A 20899-nucleotide genomic window follows, 5' to 3' on the forward strand; every position below is an offset into this window, starting at 1 on the left:
AGTATTGAGTTGAATCTCTCTTCGGCATATCATCCCGAGACGAATGGGTTGGTAGAGAGGGCCAACCAGACCTTGGTCACATATTTATGACATTTTGTTTCTGCCAGGCAGGATGACTGGGCATCCTTGCTACCGTGGGCAGAGTTTGCGCTTAACAACGCTGTAGCCGACTCCACCGGTCAGACTCCATTCCTCCTAAATTACGGCCAGCATCCGCGTGTCCCTGTGCCCATGCCTGTGTCTTCTGCTGACTCCAGGGTGGCAGACTGGGCTGTGGAGGCACGGGACATTTGGGACCGCACTCAGGATGCCATTAGGGCCTCCAAGGAGAGAATGAGGTCCTCCGCCGATGAGCTCATCGGCGTCCCGCTCCGACCTTTGCTCCTGGCGACTTAGTTTGGCTCTCCGCCCGTAACATCAGGCTGCGTGTTGAGTCCACTAAGTTTGCACCTTGCTACTTGGGTCCCTTGGGTCCCTTCAAGGTCCTTGAACAGGTTAACCCTGTGGTCTACCGTCTGGCCCTTCCTCCACGCTTGGGTATCACCGACACCTTTCATGTGTCCCTCTTGAAACCCGTATACATGTCCCGGTTTTCCGAGTCATCTGCCGGGACATCGGGTTCGTCTACGGACGATTACGAGGTGAACGCTATTTTGGGGTGCAAGGTGGTACGTGGCAAAAAGTTCTATCTGGTGGATTGGAAGGGTTATGGCCCAGAGGACAGGTCCTGGGAGCCTGCTGAAAACATTCGGGCCCCACAGCTCATTGCTGCCTTTGAGCGTAGCGAGGCCCAATGAGGGGGGGTCCTAGGAGGGGGGGTAATGTTAGGTGTCGAGTTCCCGCTTCTGCACAAGGGGAATCTCGAGCCATCTCCGCTGCGGTCTCCCATTCTTATCCAGCCGCAGTGGAGTCTGCTCAGCAGAGACGTCGGTCCCAGCGTCTTGCTCAGTCTCACTCTGTACAAAGAGTTACTGCTGCTTTTCCTGCTTCTGCCATTGAAGTCAGTGTTGGGCAGCGGTGAGCAGATGCTTTTGGGGCTAAGTCCTGCTCTTCTCTTTCTGAGCATGCCCAGGGCAAGATCTCCCATTGGAGATCGAGGGTCACATGCTCAGGTACTGCAGCACATCCCATTGGTCCTCCAGGAAGGTCCTGAAAGGGCAAAACTTTGATAGCAGCTTCCCATTGGTCCTTTATTGGAAGGTCCTGAACGTGCTGCAACTATATAAGCTGCGCATGACCGCACAGCCATGCGCTAGTGTACATTTGTAAATTTGTGTTTGTTGTGAGTGAAAGTCGCTCTTTAAATAACCCTCCCTATTGGACGACTGTTCGCGGAAGGTGTATGTTTGCTATCTAGCGCCCGACTTAGCCATCAGCACGTAAACACACAATACAGCGTCTTATTGCTGTGACCGCCAGTGCGGCGCCTTGTGCTTTCACAGCGCTTTCCTGACCCAAGCCTGGGTGGTTAGTGGCGTTCGCTAGTGCGGCACTGCATGCACTCTCGTGCTTCTATTGCTGTCACTCTGACACCTCAGTAGCGGTGTCGAGCGCATAAGGTCTATGTACTCAAATCCTGTGTCTTGGGATTGAGTTCTGAGACTCGTTGCTTGCGCTCTTGGTGCGGTACCACGGCCCTGTGACATAACAGGGTTCGCTTCCTTCACACAGGGTGAGGTTAGCCCATGTGTGTATTCACTTTGTACCGCCATATAGTCCGTCATTACTTGGCAGCAGGTTCCATCTCTGCACGGTGGACCGCGGGCTGCGAACACACCATACTCTATCTGTCTTATTATTTGGTGCGTTCCGCTAGCCCTAACAGCTTGTTTCTTTAGTCAGTGCCAGTTGTCCATTGTTTTTGGAGGATTCACATCCTGCCTGGTCTCTCCTGTTTTTGCTGTTCATTTCAACAAAGATAAGTTCTGGCTTTGTTTTTGCTGTCCACATGCTGTGGGCCTTATAGTTCAGTGCATTTATAGGTTTTGTCTTGTCCAGCTTGGACTGTGTAAGGATTTATTCAGCCAAGCTGTATCTCTGGAGATGCAGATATACCCTCCATGTCTTTAGTCAGATGTGGAGATTTTGTATGGTCTGTGGTGGATATTTTCTAGTGTTTTAATACTGACCACATAGTACTCTGTCCTATACTTTCTTTCTAGTTAGAATGGCCTCTCTTTGCTAAATCCTGATTTCAGTCTGTGTTTGTCATTTCCCTCTCCTCTCACAGTCAATATTTGTGGGGGGCTGTCTATCCTTTGGGGATTTTCTCTGAGGCAAGATAGTTTTCCCGTTTCTATCTTTAGGGGTATTTAGTCCTCCGGCTGTGTCGAGGTGTCTAGGGAGTGTTGGGTACATTGTTGTGAATTCTGCTCTTGGGCTCCCTCTGGTGGTTATGAGTGGTAGTGCTGCTGTCTGTGGATCGCAGCATTTATCAGGTGTGTTCACTTTTTGCAATTTGGACTCAGCTATTTAGTCCTGCTTGATCCTTTAGTCAGTGCCAGTTGTCCATTGTTTTTGGAGGATTCACATCTCTGACTGGTCTCTCCTGTTTTGCAGTCCATGTCTACAAAGATAAGTTCTGGCTTTGTTTTTGCAGTTCACATGCTGTGGGCTTAATAGTTCAGTGCATTTTCTTGTTTTGTCTTTTCCAGCTTTGTCTGTGTAAGGATTCCTTCAGCCTTGCTGGAATGTCTGGAGATGCAAATATACCCTCCATGTCTTTAGTTAGATGTGGAGTTTTTGTATTTTCTGTGGTGGATATTTTCTAGTGTTTTAATACTGAACACATAGTACCCTGTCCTATACTTTCTATTTAGCTAGAATGGCCTCCTCTGCTAAATTCTGATTTCAGTCTGCATATGTCATTTCCCTCTCCTCTCACAGTCAATATTTGTGGGGGGCTGTCTTTCCTTTGGGGATTTTCTCTGAGGCAAGATAGTTTTCCGTTTCTATCTTTAGGGGTATTTAGTCCTCAGGCTGTGTCGAGGTGCCTAGGGAGCGTTAGGTACATCCCACGGCTACATCTAGTTGTGTTGTTAAGTTCAGGGTCTGCGTTCAGTACAGGTACCACCTTCTCCAGAGTACGTCTCATGCTGCTCCTAGGCCACCAGATCATAACAGTACAACTGGCCAACAATGAGTTAATTGCATCTCAGAAGAAGGGAGGAAAGGTTTTGAGCCATTTTTTTTCCTTAGCCTGTTTTGCCTTTTCCTCCCTCTTAATCTCTGGGTGGCTGCGGAACCTAGTAATAACATGAATGTTCAGGAGTTAGTTTCTCGTGTGGATCAGCTTGCTGCTAGGATACAGGGTATTTCAGATTATATTGTTCAGACTCCTGCCTTAGAACCTAAGATTCCCACTCCTGATTTATTCTTTGGTGACAGATCCAAATTTTTGAGTTTCAAAAATAACTGTAAACTGTTTTTTGCATTGAGACCCCGGTCCTCTGGTGATCCCATTCAACAGGTTAAGATCATCATATCCCTGCTGCGTGGTGACCCACAGGATTGGGCATTTTCCCTGGAAACTGGCAATCCTGCTTTGCTTAATGTTGACTCTTTCAAGCATTGGGGTTATTGTATGATGAGCCTAATTCTGTGAATCAAGCTGAGAAGATCTTGTTGGCCCTGTGTCAGGGTCAAGAAGCGGCAGAATCGTATTGCCAGAAATTTAGAAAATGGTCTGTACTGACTAAATGGAATGAGGATGCCTTGGCGGCAATTTTCAGAAAGGGTCTTTCTGAATCCATTAAAGATGTTATGGTGGGGTTCCCCACGCCTGCTGGTCTGAGTGATTCTATGTCTCTGGCCATTCAGATTGATCGGCGCTTGCGCGAGCGCAGAGTTGTGCACACTGTGGCGTTGTCCTCTGAGCGGAGTCCTGAGCCTATGCAGTGTGATAGGATTTTGTCTAGAGCTGAACGTCAAGGATTCAGGCGTCAGAATGGGTTGTGTTTTTTGTTGTGAATTCTGTTGTCGGGCTCCCTCCTGTGGTCATGAATGGTACTTCGGCTGGTTCTGTCCATGGACTTCCTCTGGTGGGTGTTTCTGAGTTTCCTTCCACAGGTGACGAGGTTAATTCGTTAGCTGGCTGCTCTATTTAACTCCACTTAGATCTTTTCTCCATGCCACCTGTCAGTGTTCCAGTATTGGTCTAGTTCACTCCTGGATCGTTCTTGTGACCTGTCTTCCCAGCAGAAGCTAAGTTCCTGCTTGTATTTTCTTTGGTTTGCTATTTTTCTGTCCAGCTTGCTATTTTTATTGTTATCTTGCTTGCTGGAAGCTCTGGGACGCAGAGGGAGCGCCTCCGCACCGTGAGTCGGTGCGGAGGGTCTTTTTGCGCCCTCTGCGTGGTCTTTTTGTAGGTTTTTGTGCTGACCGCAAAGCAACCTTTCCTATCCTCAGTCTGTTCAGTAAGTCGGGCCTCACTTTGCTAAATCTATTTCATCTCTGTGTTTGTATTTTCATCTTTACTCACAGTCATTATATGTGGGGGGCTGCCTTTTCCTTTGGGGAATTTCTCTGAGGCAAGGTAGGCTTTATTTTTATATCTTCAGGGCTAGCTAGTTCCTTAGGCTGTGCCGAGTTGCATAGGGAGCGTTAGGAGCAATCCACGGCTATTTCTAGTGTGTGTAATAGGATTAGGGATTGCGGTCAGCAGAGTTCCCACGTCCCAGAGCTCGTCCTTTATCATCAGTAACTATCAGGTCATTCCGTGTGCTCTTAACCACCAGGTCCATTATTGTCCTGACCACCAGGGCATAACAGTACAGGTGGCCCAAAGTACTAATGCATCTCAATAGAGGGATAAGAGAAGTTCTGAGACCATTTTTTTTTCTTTGCAGTGTGTTTTGTCTCTCTTTTCCCCTTTACCTCTGGGTGGTTCAGGACACAGGTGTAAACATGGACATTCAAGGTCTGTCCTCTTGGATGGATAATCTCACTACAAGGGTACAAAACATTCAAGATTTTGTGGTTCAGAATCCGATGTCGGATCCTAGGATTCCAATTCCTGATTTGTTTTTTGGTGATAGATCTAAGTTCTTGAATTTCAAAAATAATTGTAAATTGTTTCTTGCCTTGAAACCTCGCTCCTCAGGTGACCCTGTTCAACAAGTAAAGATCATTATTTCTTTGTTACGTGGTGACCCTCAAGACTGGGCATTTTCCCTTGCGCCAGGAGATCCGGCATTGCGTGATGTTGATGCGTTTTTCCTGGCGCTTGGATTGCTTTATGACGAACCTAATTCAGTGGATCAGGCAGAGAAAATCTTGCTGGCTCTGTGTCAGGGTCAGGATGAAGCGGAGATATATTGTCAGAAGTTTAGAAAGTGGTCTGTGCTCACTCAGTGGAATGAATGTGCCCTGGCAGCAATCTTCAGAAAGGGTCTCTCTGAATCCCTTAAGGATGTCATGGTGGGATTTCCCATGCCTGCTGGTCTGAATGGGTCTACGTCTTTGGCCATTCAGATCGATCGACGCTTGCGTGAGCGTAAAGCTGTGCACCATTTGGCGATACTATCTGAGCATGGGCCTGAGCCTATGCAATGTGATAGGACTTTGACCAGAGCTGAATGGCAAGAATACAGACGTCACAATGGGCTATGTTTTTACTGTGGTGATTCCACTCATGTTATCTCCGATTGTCCTAAGCTCACTAAGCGGTTCGCTAGGTCTGCCACCATTGGTACGGTACAGTCTAAATTTCTATTGTCCATTACTCTGATTTGCTCTTTGTCATCCTATTCTGTTATGGCATTTGTGAATTCAGGAACTGCCCTGAATTTGATGGACTTGGAGTATGCTAGGCGCTGTGGTTTTTTCTTGGAGCCCTTGCAGTATCCTATTCCATTGAGAGGAATTGATGCTACGCCTTTGGCCAAGAATAAGCCTCAGTACTGGACCCAATTGACCATGTGCATGGCTCCTGCACATCAGGAGGATATCCGCTTTCTGGTGTTGCATAATCTGCATGATGTGGTCGTTTTGGGGTTGCCATGGCTACAGGTTCATAATCCAGTATTGGACTGGAAATCTATGTCTGTGTCCAGCTGGGGTTGCCAGGGGGTACATGGTGATGTTCCATTTTTGTCTATTTCGTCTTCCACTCCTTCTGAAGTTCCAGAGTTTTTGTCGGATTATCGGGATGTAATTGATGAGCCCAAAGCCAGTGCCCTACCTCCTCATAGGGATTGCGATTGTGCAATTAATTTGATTCCTGGTAGTAAGTTTCCTAAGGGCCGATTGTTCAATTTATCTGTGCCAGAACACGCCGCTATGCGGAGTTATATAAAGGAATCCTTGGAGAAAGGCCATATTCGCCCGTCGTCATCACCGTTAGGAGCAGGGTTCTTTTTTGTGGCCAAGAAGGATGGTTCTTTGAGACCTTGTATTGATTACCGCCTTCTTAATAAAATTACAGTCAAATTTCAGTATCCTTTGCCGTTGCTGTCTGATTTGTTTGCTCGTATTAGAGGGGCTAGTTGGTTCACCAAGATAGATCTTCGAGGGGCGTATAATCTTGTGCGTATTAAACAAGGCGATGAATGGAAAACAACATTTAATTCGCCCGAGGGCCATTTTGAGTACCTGGCTATGCCATTCGGGCTTTCCAATGCTCCATCAGTATTTCAGTCCTTTATGCATGACATCTTCCGAGAGTACCTGGATAAATTCCTGTTTGTGTATTTGGATGATATTTTGGTCTTTTCGGATGATTGGGAGTCTCATGTGAAGCAGGTCAGAATGGTGTTCCAGGTCCTTCGTGCGAATTCCTTGTTTGTGAAGGGGTCAAAGTGTCTCTTTGGAGTTCAGAAGGTTTCATTTTTGGGGTTCATTTTTTCCCCTTCTACTATCGAGATGGACCCTGTTAAAGTCCAGGCCATTTACGATTGGACTCAGCCGACATCTGTGAAGAGCCTGCAAAAGTTCCTGGGGTTTGCTAATTTTTATCGGCGCTTCATCGCTAATTTTTCTAGTGTTGCTAAACCGTTGACTGATTTGACCAAGAAGGGTGCTGATGTGGTCAATTGGTCTTCTGCAGCTGTAGAGGCTTTTCAGGAGTTGAAGCATCGTTTTTCTTCTGCCCCTGTGTTGTGCCAGCCAGATGTTTCGCTCCCGTTTCAGGTTGAGGTTGATGCTTCTGAGATTGGAGCAGGGGCTGTTTTGTCGCAAAGAAGTTCTGATGGCTCGGTGATAAAGCCATGTGCTTTCTTTTCTATAAAGTTTTCGCCTGCTGAGCATAATTATGATGTTGGTAATCGAGAGTTGTTGGCCATGAAGTGGGCTTTCGAGGAGTGGCGTCATTGGCTTGAAGGAGCCAAGCATCGCGTGGTGGTCTTGACAGATCACAAGAATTTGACTTATCTTGAGTCTGCCAAACGGTTGAATCCGAGACAGGCTCGATGGTCGTTATTTTTCTCCCATTTTGATATTGTGGTTTCGTACCTTCCGGACTCTAAGAATGTGAAGGCTGATGCCCTGTCAAGGAGTTTTGTGCCTGACTCTCCGGGTGTTCCTGAGCCGGCGGGTATTCTCAAAGAGGGGGTAATTTTGTCTGCCATCTCCCCTGATTTGCGGCGGGTGCTGCAAAAATTTCAGGCTGATAGACCTGACCGTTGCCCAGCGGAGAAACTGTTTGTCCCTGATGGATGGACTAGTAGAGTTATCTATGAGATTCATTGTTCAGTGTTGGCTGGGCATCCTGGAATCTTTGGTACCAGAGATTTGGTGGCTAGATCCTTTTGGTGGCCGTCTTTGTCACGGGATGTGCGTTCTTTTGTGCAGTCCTGTGGGACTTGTGCTCGGGCTAAGCCCTGCTGTTCTCGTGCCAGTGGGTTGCTTTTGCCCTTGCCGGTCCCGAAGAGGCACTGGACGCATATTTCTATGGATTTTATTTCGGATCTCCCCGTCTCTCAAAAGATGTCGGTCATTTGGGTGGTTTGTGATCGCTTTTCTAAGATGGTCCATTTGGTACCTTTGTCTAAATTGCCTTCCTCCTCTGATTTGGTGCCATTATTTTTCCAGCATGTGGTTCGTTTACATGGTATCCCGGAGTACATCGTTTCTGACAGAGGTTCCCAGTTTGTTTCGAGGTTTTGGCGATCCTTTTGTGCTAGGATGGGCATTGATTTGTCTTTTTCCTCGGCTTTCCATCCTCAGACAAATGGCCAAACCGAACGAACTAATCAAACTTTGGAAACATATCTGAGATGCTTTGTTTCTGCTGATCAGGATGATTGGGTGTCCTTTTTGCCGTTGGCTGAGTTCGCCCTTAATAATCGGGCCAGCTCGGCTACTTTGGTTTCGCCGTTTTTCTGCAATTCTGGTTTCCATCCTCGTTTCTCTTCAGGGCAGGTTGAGTCTTCGGACTGTCCTGGTGTAGATACTGTGGTGGATAGGTTGCAGCAGATTTGCACTCATGTGGTGGACAATTTGACATTGTCCCAGGAGAAGGCTCAACGTTTCGCTAACCGCCGGCGCTGTGTGGGTCCCCGACTTCGTGTTGGGGATTTGGTTTGGTTGTCGTCTCGTTATGTTCCTATGAAGGTTTCCTCTCCTAAGTTTAAGCCTCGTTTCATTGGTCCGTATAAGATTTCTGAGGTTATCAATCCTGTGTCATTTCGTTTGGCCCTTCCTGCTTCTTTTGCCATCCATAATGTGTTCCATAGGTCGTTATTGCGGAGATACGTGGCGCCTGTGGTTCCATCCGTTAATCCTCCTGCCCCGGTGTTGGTTGAGGGGGAGTTGGAGTATGTGGTGGAGAAGATTTTGGATTCTTGTATTTCGAGACGGAAACTCCAGTACCTGGTCAAGTGGAAGGGTTATGGTCAGGAAGATAATTCCTGGGTTTTTGCCTCTGATGTTCATGCTGCCGATCTGGTTCGTGCCTTTCATTTGGCTCATCCTGGTTGGCCTGGGGGCTCTGGTGAGGGTTCGGTGACCCCTCCTCAAGGGGGGGTACTGTTGTGAATTCTGTTGTCGGGCTCCCTCCTGTGGTCATGAATGGTACTTCGGCTGGTTCTGTCCATGGACTTCCTCTGGTGGGTGTTTCTGAGTTTCCTTCCACAGGTGACGAGGTTAATTCGTTAGCTGGCTGCTCTATTTAACTCCACTTAGATCTTTTCTCCATGCCACCTGTCAATGTTCCAGTATTGGTCTAGTTCACTCCTGGATCGTTCTTGTGACCTGTCTTCCCAGCAGAAGCTAAGTTCCTGCTTGTATTTTCTTTGGTTTGCTATTTTTCTGTCCAGCTTGCTATTTTTATTGTTGTCTTGCTTGCTGGAAGCTCTGGGACGCAGAGGGAGCGCCTCCGCACCGTGAGTCGGTGCGGAGGGTCTTTTTGCGCCCTCTGCGTGGTCTTTTTGTAGGTTTTTGTGCTGACCGCAAAGCAACCTTTCCTATCCTCAGTCTGTTCAGTAAGTCGGGCCTCACTTTGCTAAATCTATTTCATCTCTGTGTTTGTATTTTCATCTTTACTCACAGTCATTATATGTGGGGGGCTGCCTTTTCCTTTGGGGAATTTCTCTGAGGCAAGGTAGGCTTTATTTTTATATCTTCAGGGCTAGCTAGTTCCTTAGGCTGTGCCGAGTTGCATAGGGAGCGTTAGGAGCAATCCACGGCTATTTCTAGTGTGTGTGATAGGATTAGGGATTGCGGTCAGCAGAGTTCCCACGTCCCAGAGCTCGTCCTTTATCATCAGTAACTATCAGGTCATTCCGTGTGCTCTTAACCACCAGGTCCATTATTTCCTGACCACCAGGTCATAACAGTTTTTACTGCGGCGATTCTGCTCATGTTATTTCTGATTGCCCTAAGCGTACTAAGAGAATCGCTAGTTCTGTTACCATCAGTACTGTACAACCTAAATTTCTGTTATCTGTGACCTTGATCTGCTCATTATCATCATTTTCTGTCATGGCATTTATGGATTCAGGCGCCGCTCTGAACTTAATGGACTTAGAATTTGCCAGACGTTGTAGTTTCCCCTTGCAACCGTTGCAGAACCCTATTCCTTTAAGTGGCATTGATGATACACCGTTGGCTATAAATAAACCTCAGTTTTGGACACAGCTGACCATGCGCATGGCGCCAGCCCATCAGGAAGATTGTCGTTTTCTGGTGTTGCATAATTTGCACGATGATATTGTGCTGGGTTTTCCATGGTTACAGGTACATAATCCGGTGTTGGATTGGAGATCTATGTCTGTGACTAGTTGGGGTTGTCAGGGGGTTCATGGTCACGTTCCTTTGATGTCAATTTCCTCTTCCCCCTCTTCTGAAATTCCTGAGTTTTTGTCAGATTTCCAGGATGTATTCGATGAGCCCAAATCCAGTTCCCTTCCACCGCATAGGGACTGTGATTGTGCTATTGACTTGATTCCAGGTTGTAAGTTCCCTAAGGGCCGACTTTTCAACCTGTCTGTTTCAGAACATGCCGCTATGCGGAGCTATATTAAGTAGTCTTTGGAGAAGGGGCATATTCGGCAATCTTCTTCACCATTGGTAGCAGGTTTTTTTTTGTTGCCAAGAAGGATGGCTCCTTGAGACCCTGTATTGATTATCGCCTCTTGAATAAAATCACGGTCAAATTTCAATGCCCTTTGCCTTTGCTTACTGATTTGTTTGCTAGGATTAAGGGGGTTAGCTGGTTTACTAAGATTGACCTTCGAGGGGCATATAATCTTATTCGTATTAAGCAGGGTGACGAATGGAAAACTGCATTTAATACGCCCGAAGGCCATTTTGAATACCTTGTGATGCCATTCGGACTCTCTAATGCCCCATCTGTGTTCCAGTCCTTCATGCATGATATCTCTCTGAGTTATCTTGATAAATTCATGGTTGTATATTTGGATGATATTTTGATTTTTTCCGATGATTGGGAGTCTCATGTGAAGCAGGTTAGGATGGTATTTCAGATCCTCCGTGATAATGCTTTATTTGTGAAGGGGTCGAAGTGCCTCTTTGGAGTGCAGAAGTTTCTTTTTTTGGCTTCATTTTTTCTCCCTCATCTGTAGAAATGGATCCGGTTAAGGTTCAGGCCATTCATGATTGGATTCAACCCACATCTGTGAAGAGCCTTCAGAAATTCTTGGGCTTTGATAATTTTTATTGTCGTTTCATTGCTAACTTCTCCAGTGTGGTTAAGCCTCTGACCGATTCGACGAAGAAAGCCGCTGATGTGACGAATTGGTCCTCCGCGGCTGTTTCTGCCTTTCAGGAGCTTAAACGCCAATTTACTTCTGCCCCTGTGTTGCGTCAGCCGGATGTTTCTCTTCCATTTTAGGTTGAGGTTGACGCGTCTGAGATTGGGGCAGGGGCCGTTTTGTCTCAGAGGAATTCTGATGGTTCCTTGATGAAACCGTGTGCCTTCTTTTCTCGGAAGTTTTCGCCTGCGGAACGCAATTATGATGTCGGCAATCGGGAGTTGTTGGCTATGAAGTGGGCATTTGAGGAGTGGCGACATTGGCTTCAGGGGGCCAAGCACCGTATTGTGGTCCTGACTGATCATAAGAATCTGATTTACCTCGAGTCTGCCAAACGGCTGAATCCTAGATAGGCTCGATGGTCCCTGTTTTTCTCCCGTTTTGATTTTGTGGTCTCATACATTCCTGGTACTAAGAATGTTAAGGCGGATGCCCTCTCTAGGAGTTTTTTTCCTTATTCCCCTGGGGTTCTTGAGCCGGTTGGCATTTTGAAGGAAGGGGTTATTCTTTCTGCCATCTCCCCTGATTTACGACGGGTTCTTCAGGAATTTCAGGCTAATAAACCTGACCGCTGTCCAGTGGGGAAACTGTTTGTTCCTGATAGGTGGACTAGTAAAGTGATTTCTGAGGTTCATTGTTCTGTGTTGGCTGGCCATCCTGGGATTTTTGGTACCAGAGATTTGGTTGGTAGGTCCTTTTGGTGACCTTCTTTGTCTCGGGATGTGCGTTCTTTTGTGCAGTCCTGTGGGATTTGTGCGCGGGCTAAGCCTTGCTGTTCCCGCGCTAGTGGGTTGCTTCTGCCTTTGCCGGTCCCTGAGAGACCTTGGACGCATATTTCTATGGATTTCATTTCAGAGCTTCCGGTTTCCCAGAGGATGTCTGTTATCTGGGTGGTTTGTCACTGGTTTTCTAAGATGGTTCATTTGGTACCTTTGCCTAAATTGCCTTCCTCTTCTGATTTGGTTCCATTGTTTTTTCAGCATGTGGTTCGTTTGCATGGCATTCCGGAGAATATTGTGTCTGATAAAGGTTCCCAGTTTGTTTCTAGGTTTTGGTGGGCCTTTTGTGCTAGGCTGGGCATTGATTTGTCTTTTTCTTCCGCATTTCATCCTCAGACAAATGGCCAAACCGAGCAAACTAATCAGACTTTGGAAACCTATTTGAGATGCTTTGTGTCTGCTGATCAGGATGATTGGGTGGCTTTCTTACCATTGGCTGAGTTTGCCCTTAATAATCGGGCTAGTTCTGCTACCTTGGTTTCGCCTTTTTTTTTTGTAATTTTGGTTTTCATCCTCGTTTTTCTTCAGGGCAGGTTGAGCCTTCTGATTGTCCTGGTGTGGATTCTGTGGTTGACAGGCTGCAGCAGATTTGGACTCATGTGGTGGACAATTTGGTGTTGTCTCAGGAGGAGGCTCATCCCCTAAGTTCAAGCCTCGGTTTATTGGTCCTTATAGGATTTCTGAGATTATCAATTCAGTGTCTTTTCGTTTGGCCCTTCCAGCCTCTTTTTCCATCCATAATGTTTTCCATAGATCTTTGTTGAGGAAGTATGTGGTCCCCGTTGTTCCCTCTGTTGATCCTCCGGCTCCGGTGTTGATTGATGGGGAGTTGGAGTATGTGGTTGAGAAGATTTTGGATTCTCGTTTTTCGAGGCGGAAGCTTCAGTATCTGGTCAAATGGAAGGGTTGCCAGGAGGATAATTCTTGGGTTGTTGCCTCCGATGTTCATGCTGACAATTTGGTTCGTGCCTTTCATTTGGCTCGTCCTGACCGGCCTGGGGGCTCTGGTGAGGGTTCGGTGACCCCTCCTCAAGGGGGGGTACTGTTGTGAATTCTGCTCTTGGGCTCCCTCCGGTGGTTATGAGTGGTAGTGCTGCTGTCTGTGGATCGCAGCATTTATCAGGTGTGTTCACTTTTTGCAATTTGGACTCAGCTATTTAGTCCTGCTTGATCCTTTAGTCAGTGCCAGTTGTCCATTGTTTTTGGAGGATTCACATCTCTGACTGGTCTCTCCTGTTTTGCAGTCCATGTCTACAAAGATAAGTTCTGGCTTTGTTTTTGCAGTTCACATGCTGTGGGCTTAATAGTTCAGTGCATTTTCTTGTTTTGTCTTTTCCAGCTTTGTCTGTGTAAGGATTCCTTCAGCCTTGCTGGAATCTCTGGAGATGCAGATATACCCTTCATGTCTTTAGTCAGATGTGGAGTTTTTGTATTTTCTGTGGTGGATATTTTCTAGTGTTTTAATACTGAACGCATAGTACCCTGTCCTATACTTTCTATTGAGCTAGAATGGCCTCCTCTGCTAAATTCTGATTTCAGTCTGCGTATGTCATTTCCCTCTCCTCTCACAGTCAATATTTGTGGGGGGTTGTCTTTCTTTTGGGGATTTTCTCTGAGGCAAGATAGTTTTCCGTTTCTATCTTTAGGGGTATTTAGTCCTCAGGCTGTGTCGAGGTGTCTAGGGAGCGTTAGGTACATCCCACGGCTACATCTAGTTGTGTTGTTAAGTTCAGGGTCTGCGTTCAGTACAGGTACCACCTTCTCCAGAGTACGTCTCATGCTGCTCCTAGGCAACCAGATCATAACAGTACATCCCACAGCTACTTCTAGTTATGGTGTTAGGTTCAGGGTCTGCGGTCAGTACAGGTACCACCTTCTCCAGAGTACGTCTCATGCTGCTCCTAGGTCACCATATCATAACACATAACCCTTCCAGTCCACCAGGTAAAAAATTTTGCCACGTACCATCTTGCACCCCAAAATAGCATTCACCTCGTAATCGTCCGTAGACGAACCCGATGTCCTGGCAGATGACTCAGAAAACTGGGACATGTATACGGGCTTAAGGAGGGACACATGAAAGGTGTCGGTGATACCCAAGCGTGGCAGAAGGGCCAGATGGTAGATGACTGGGTTAACCTATTCGAGAACCTTGAAAGGTCCCAAGTAACGAGGAGCAAACTTAGTGGACTCAACTCGCAGCCTGATGTTATGGGCGGAGAGCCACACTAAGTGGCTAAGAGCAAAGGTCGGAGCGGGGCGCCGATGTTCATCAGTGGAGAACCTCATTCTCTCCTTGGGGGCCCGAATGGCATCCTGAGTGCGGTCCCAAATGTCCCGTGCCTCCATAGCCCAGTCTGCCACCCTGGAGTCGGCGGAAGACACGGGCATAGACACAGGTACCCACGGATGCTGACCATAGTTTAGGAGGAATGGAGTCTGTCCAGTGGAGTTGGCTATGGTGTTGTTCAGCGCAAACTCCGCCCACGGTAGCAAGGATGCCCAATCATCCTGCCTGACTGAAACAAAATGTCGCAGATATGTGACCAAGGTCTGGTTGGCTCTCTCCACCAACCCATTCGTCTCGGGATGATATTCAGAAGAGAGATTCAACTCAATGCTGAGAAGACAACAAAGCTCTCTCCAGAACCGAGACGCAAACTGGGGACCCAGGTCACTGACAATTTTGTCCGACATACCGTATAGACGGAAGCTGTGTTTTACAAACAACGCTGTCAAAGCCCATGCAGAAGGTAGCCGTGGAAGCAGCACCAAATGCACCATTTTAGAAAAATGATCAGTGATAAGCCAAACGATGGTACAGCCAGGAGACTTGAGCAAGCCCACCACAAAGTCCATCCCAACCATCTGCCAGGGCCTGTCTGCCACCGGCAAGGGATAAAGTAACCCAGCTGGCCATTGTCGAGGAGACTTATTTTTGGCGCAGGAGACACTCGCCCGAATATAATCTCCGATGTCACGGACCATATGCGGCCACCAGTACGTCCTCGCCAGCAGCTCAGATGTGCTCTTTGTCCCAAAATGTCCACCCACCCTGGACGAATGAGCCCAAGAGAGAACCTCCAGTCACAAATTAATGGGTACAAAAGTCTTGCTCGGAGGCATTGACTCTAGCGATACCGGAGCTACGGTTCTCAGGCTCTCAGAAGGGACAATAAGCCGAGGCTCCCCTTCCTCCTCAGAAGAAGACACAATGGAGTGAGAGAGGGCTTCAGCACGAATGTTCTTCTCCCCAGCGAGATAATGGAGGGTGAAGTGGAACCGAGAGAAGAACAAGGATCATCTGGCCTGACGAGAATTTTACCACTGGGCTGTTTGTAAATACACCAAATTTTTGTGGTCCGTGAATACTTGGAAGGGAAAGCGAGCCCCCTCCAAAAGATGTCTCCATTCCGAGGTCAACTTCATTGCTAGCAACTCCCTGTCCCCGATGGAATAATTCCTCTCCGCTGGTGTGAAGGTTTTAGAGAAGAAGCAAGGATGCTTCCGACCTTGAGTATCCTTTTGGAAGAGAACTGCTCCAGCACCAACCGATGAGTCATCCACTTCCATTATAAACAGCTTATCAACATCGGGACGATGTAGGATGGGAGCGCTAGCAAAATGAGACTTAATAGAAGAGAAAGCCTTGGAGACTTCTTCATACCACAATTTGGGATTTGCTCCCTTCTTGGTGAGGGCTACCAAGGGAGCAACCAAAGTTGAGAAGTGGGAAATGAAGTGGGGAGATCACTCACCTCCTTTCCAAATCACACCTCACCAACAGAGCGCTCTACCCCATCCCTTCCCACCTGCTCCCCAACCTCACTTATATACTCATTCCTGCCCTAACCCATCTCTTCAACCTATCACTATCTTCTTGTACCTTCTCTTCTGCCTTCAAACATGCCACCATCACACCTATCGTCAAAAAACTAACCTTGACCCAACTGCTATGTCCAGCTATCGCCCTATATCACTGCTCCCATTTGCTTCCAAACTCCTTGAGCAACATGTCCATGCTCAGCTTTGCTCCCACCTCTCATTTAACTCTCTCCTTGACAACGTCCAATCTGGCTTCCGCCCCCACCACTCCACCCAAACTGCCCTGACAAAAATGACTAATGACTTACAGTCAAAGCTAACGGACAGTTCTCCATTCTCCTCCTTGTCGACCTGTCCTCTGCCTTTGACACAGTCAACCACTGTCTATTGCTACAGATTCTTTCTTCCCTTGGCATCAAAGACCTTGCCCTGTCCTGGATTGCCTCATACGTTTGCGACCGCACATTTAGCTTTTCCCACTCCCACACTACCTCCTCATCCTGCCCTCTCTCTGTTGGAGTCCCTCAAGGCTCTGTCCTGGGCCCCTACTTTTTTCCATCTATACCCTTGGCCTAGGATAACTCATAAAGTCCCATTGCTTCCAGTACCACTTGTATGCGAACAAAACTCAGATCTATCTCTCTGGCCCAGATGTCACCTCTCTGCTGTCGAGAACCCAAGAGTGTCTATCAGCCATATCCTCCTTCTTCACATCTCGCTTCCTAAAACTCAAAGTAGACAAAACCGAACTCATCATTTTTCCTCCATCTCACGTATCTCCCCTACCCAACCTATCTATTATGTTTAAACGGCGTCATGCTCTCTCCCTCACCTGAAATCTGCTGCCTCAGCGTAACTCTCGATTCTGCCCTGCTTTTCAAACCACATATCCAAACTTTGCCACCTCCTGTTGCCTCTAACTCAAAAATATTTCCAGAATCCGTCCCTTCCTCAGACCTCAATCTACTAAAACTCTTATGCATGCCCTCGTCATCTCCCGTCTCGATTACTGAAACACCCTCCTCTGTGGCCTCTCCGCTAACTCTCTTTGACCATTCCAGTCTGTCCTCAACTCTGCTGCTAATCCACCTCTCTCCTTGCTACTCCCCTGTTTTTCCCCTCTGCAAATCCCTCTACTGGCTCCCAATTTTCCAACGAATACAGTTCAAACTACTAACACTGATCTACAAAGCCATTCACAACCTGTCCCCTCCCTATATCTCTGAACTAATCTCCCAACATCTTCCCTCGCGTAATCTTCGATCCTCACAAGACCTCCTACTCTCCTCCACACTTATTTTTTTCTCACACAACTGCCTCCAAGATTTCTCCCGAATATCCCCCATCCTCTGAAATTCCACGCCTCAACACATCTGATTATCCACCACCCTCGGTCCCATCTCTTCAGGAAAGCTTACAGCCTGCAATAACCATTCTGCCGCTTCACCACCACTCGAGCTGCCGCCTCATCACCACCGCATCTGCTGCACCCCGACCTTCTGTCTCTTCCCCATTATCCCATAGAATGTAAGTCTACAAGGACAGGGTCCTCTCCTCTCTGTATCAGTCTGTCATCATAAATTTGTTTACTGCAAACAATATCTATAACTTTGAAAGTAACCCCTTCTCATGTACAGCACCATGGAATTAATGGTGCTATATAAATAAGTATTAATATTAATAATCTGCCATGGGTGGACATACCATTAGTGTAACCTGTGCAGCTGCGCAAAGGCCCAAGAAATAAGGGGGACCCACTTTCATCTAAAAAGCAGCAAACACCTTCTGCCAGACATGCATTCTTGGACTGTAAAGAGTCCATATTTTGATCTTGCACAAAAACACTCTTCTGTCTCTCACCAGATTTAGCACACTCGACTATACTCAACATCCAGCAGACTGACACACCTCTAGTGAACACAGGCCCTGCATCTTAGTCAAAGCTAGCCAGGTGAATCTAGCTAAAACCTGTAGTTCTAAAATTTAGCCCAGTACTACTTGGCTTTACTACATTGGACAACATCATTAATTAATTGCAGTTGAACATAAGCAGGCAATAAACTAAGTTAAAGGTGACAGCCAATATGGCATTACTTCCTGTTGTCTCTGTTTTAAAAATAGTTAAATCGTATAGAAAATGGAAACCATATTACCAATGTTTGATAGTTGCTTAACTTTAATGTACTGATATTGAATTATGTGCACATGCATTTACTCCACAGTTAACCCGTTAATGTCCAATGACAGATATATCTGACATTGGACGCCTCCCCCTGTTTGGTGCGGGCTCCAGCGATGAGCCCACACCTTTTCAGGCACATGACAGCTGATCTGATCAGCTGTCATGTGCCCATAACAGCTGGGGTTTGAATAACGATCCACCCACAGCTGTTAACATATTAAATGCCGCTGTCAAACTCTGAGGTCGGGATCACACATGCGAGAAATACGTCCGAGTCTCGCATGGTAATACCCGGCATTGCCGCCGTCTCTCAGGATCGGAGAGTGCGGCTGCATATCAATACATGCGGCCTCACGCTCCGCTCCTGAGTGTCGGCGGCAATGCCGGGTATTACCATGCGAGACTTGGACGTATTTCTCGCATGTGTGATCCCGGCCTGACAGCGGCATTTAACATGCACACGCAGGAAGCGAGTCATTAACGACGCCCATCTGCGCCTGCAGGATACAGCGGTTGGCGCTCATAGCAAATGAGCAGTTCTGCTACACAGAGCAGGGCTGCAGCCATGCTCTATGTAGCAGAAGCGATCGCATGATCACACATTCTAGTCTCTCATGGAGACTATTAAAGCAAGTAAAAATTAAAAAAAAGTTTTTAAAAAGATGTAAACAATAAAAAAAAATATAAAAGTTCAAATAACCTCCCATTCGCCACATTCAAAATAAAACAATTTAAAAAAATCAAATATACACATATTTGGTATCACCGATTTCAGATTCGCCCGATCTATCAATATCTAAAAAGAATTAATCCAATTGATAAACGGCATAGCGAGAAAAAAAATCAAAACGCCAGAATTTTGTTTTCTTGGTTACTGCAACATTGCAATAAAATGCAATAACGGGCGATCAAAAGATTGTATACACGCCACATGAATAAAAACGTCAGATCGGCATGCAAATGATAAGCCCTTACACTGCCCCAGATCCTGAAAAATGGAGCTAAGGGTCTCGGAAAGTGGTAACTATTTTTTTTTTTTTTTTTTACAAAACTTTCAACTTCTTTTCTCCACCTAAATAAAAAAGAACCTATACATGTTTGGTGTCTGTGAAATTGTAATGAGCCGAAGAATCGTAATTGCAGGTTAGTTTTAGCATTTAGTGAATATGCTAAAAATAAATAAGTAAATAATTATGGAATTGCACTTTTTTGCAATTTCACCACATTTGGAATTTTTCCCCATTTTCTAGTACATGATATGATAAAACTAATAATGCCATTCAAAATTACAACTCGTCCCACAAAAAACAAGCTCTCACATGGCCATATTAACGGAAAAACAAAAAAGTTATGGCTGTAGGATGAAGGGGAGGAAAAACGGAAATACCCCTGGTCTTTAAGGGGTTAAGCAAAATCTTAGTAGCATAACTTTTTCTGCTTTTACTATATCTTAGTAAGCATTGACTCACTCTATGGTATAGAAGGCATTTGAACAGTAACATTCTGACTCCTCTACTGTTATATGTTGACTTCTATTTATCATCTGATAAGATTTCAGATTCAAACTATGGTTTAATATCACTTGTAAAATTACTTAATCCCAGATAAAAAAAAACCAGCTAGATAACTTAGAAATCACTGAAATCTTAGTCTACACTTTTCAGCAATTTTTCCTTGGATAACTAAACTATGAAATAATAAACCCAGAAAAACACAATATTGTCATATCATGCAAAGAACTATGTAAAATCTTTTGTTTGTTAGTATTTATATATTTTCTGTTTCACAATAGAACCCAACGTAGTGAAGAACCTGATGACTGGGATCATCACCATCACTTCTATATCTGTGATCTGGGAGAAACCAGATGGAAATGCAAGTTCTTATGAAATCCAGATTCTAGGAGAACCAACTTTCAATAAAACCGTGGCTACAACTTCAAATACAATTGGTGGCCTGACACCGGGGAATTATTACACATTGCTGGTCACTGCTGTTGTTGGGGAGTACAATGTGACAGGAAGCAGTTTAGAAATATCTGTAAATACAAGTGGGTATTTCTTACATTTAGAGTTTCAACTTTAATATTTTTTTAAATAATTAAATAAATGTTTCCCTGTAAAATAACTCTGGGGGTCAATGTTTATAGCCTGGGAAGGGGTTAATACCCATGGATCTTCCCAAGCTATGAATCTCAGCCTGCAGCTGTATATTTAGCCTTTACTGGCTATTAAAATAGGGGGCCCCCAAAAAAACAATGTGGGGTCCCCCTATATCTAATATACAGAAAAGGCTATGCAGACAGCTGCAGGCTGATATTCATAGCTTAGGCTACAAACACAAGCTCACAGCCACCCAAGAAATGGAGAATCTGTAAAATGCGCCAATTCCGGGACTTTGCCTCTCTCTTCCCACTGCCCTGTAGTGGTGGCATATGGGATAACAGTTGGGGGTTGATGCCACCTTTGAATTGTAAGGTGACATCAAGCCGGCTTAGTAATGGAGAGGCTTCAATAAGATACCTATCCATTACTAATCCGATAGTGATGAAAGGGTTAAATACACAGCCAAAATAAAGTATTTAAATAAAACACAACACAGTTTTGCCATTTGTATTGTACTGCCAGTCCATGCAACACCCTCAATCTCCTGCAAAAGAAAAATAAAATAATAAACCAAGACACATACTCCCTCGTCTGAAGCAGTCCATTTTAATAACGAGTGTCCCACAACTATCTCCCCTATAGAGCTGCCACATCAGAAGATGTGACCACTCTACAGGGGCTCCAGTGACACACTAACAGGAGACAATGGCACCTGCAGTGTTATCACTGAGGGTTCAATGAGTTCATGTTCTTACTTTACGTCACTGCTGTGTGAGAATTTTCCAATGCAGCGCTGAC

General features: G+C 45.9%; 1 protein-coding gene across 2 annotated transcripts in view; it reads left to right on the forward strand.

Moving 5' to 3' along the window:
• The window catches only part of LOC138638064 (tenascin-X-like), a 366072-nt gene that overhangs the window by 221333 nt on the left and 123840 nt on the right, over positions 1 to 20899 (forward strand). For both annotated transcript variants that reach the window (XM_069727035.1, XM_069727036.1), the window contains exon 28: positions 19789 to 20046. In XM_069727035.1, the coding sequence (XP_069583136.1) occupies positions 19789 to 20046 (258 nt within the window). The remainder of the gene's footprint in view (positions 1 to 19788; positions 20047 to 20899) is intronic.

The sequence above is a fragment of the Ranitomeya imitator genome, chromosome 5, assembly GCF_032444005.1.
Source record: "Ranitomeya imitator isolate aRanImi1 chromosome 5, aRanImi1.pri, whole genome shotgun sequence".
NCBI lineage: Eukaryota > Metazoa > Chordata > Amphibia > Anura > Dendrobatidae > Ranitomeya > Ranitomeya imitator.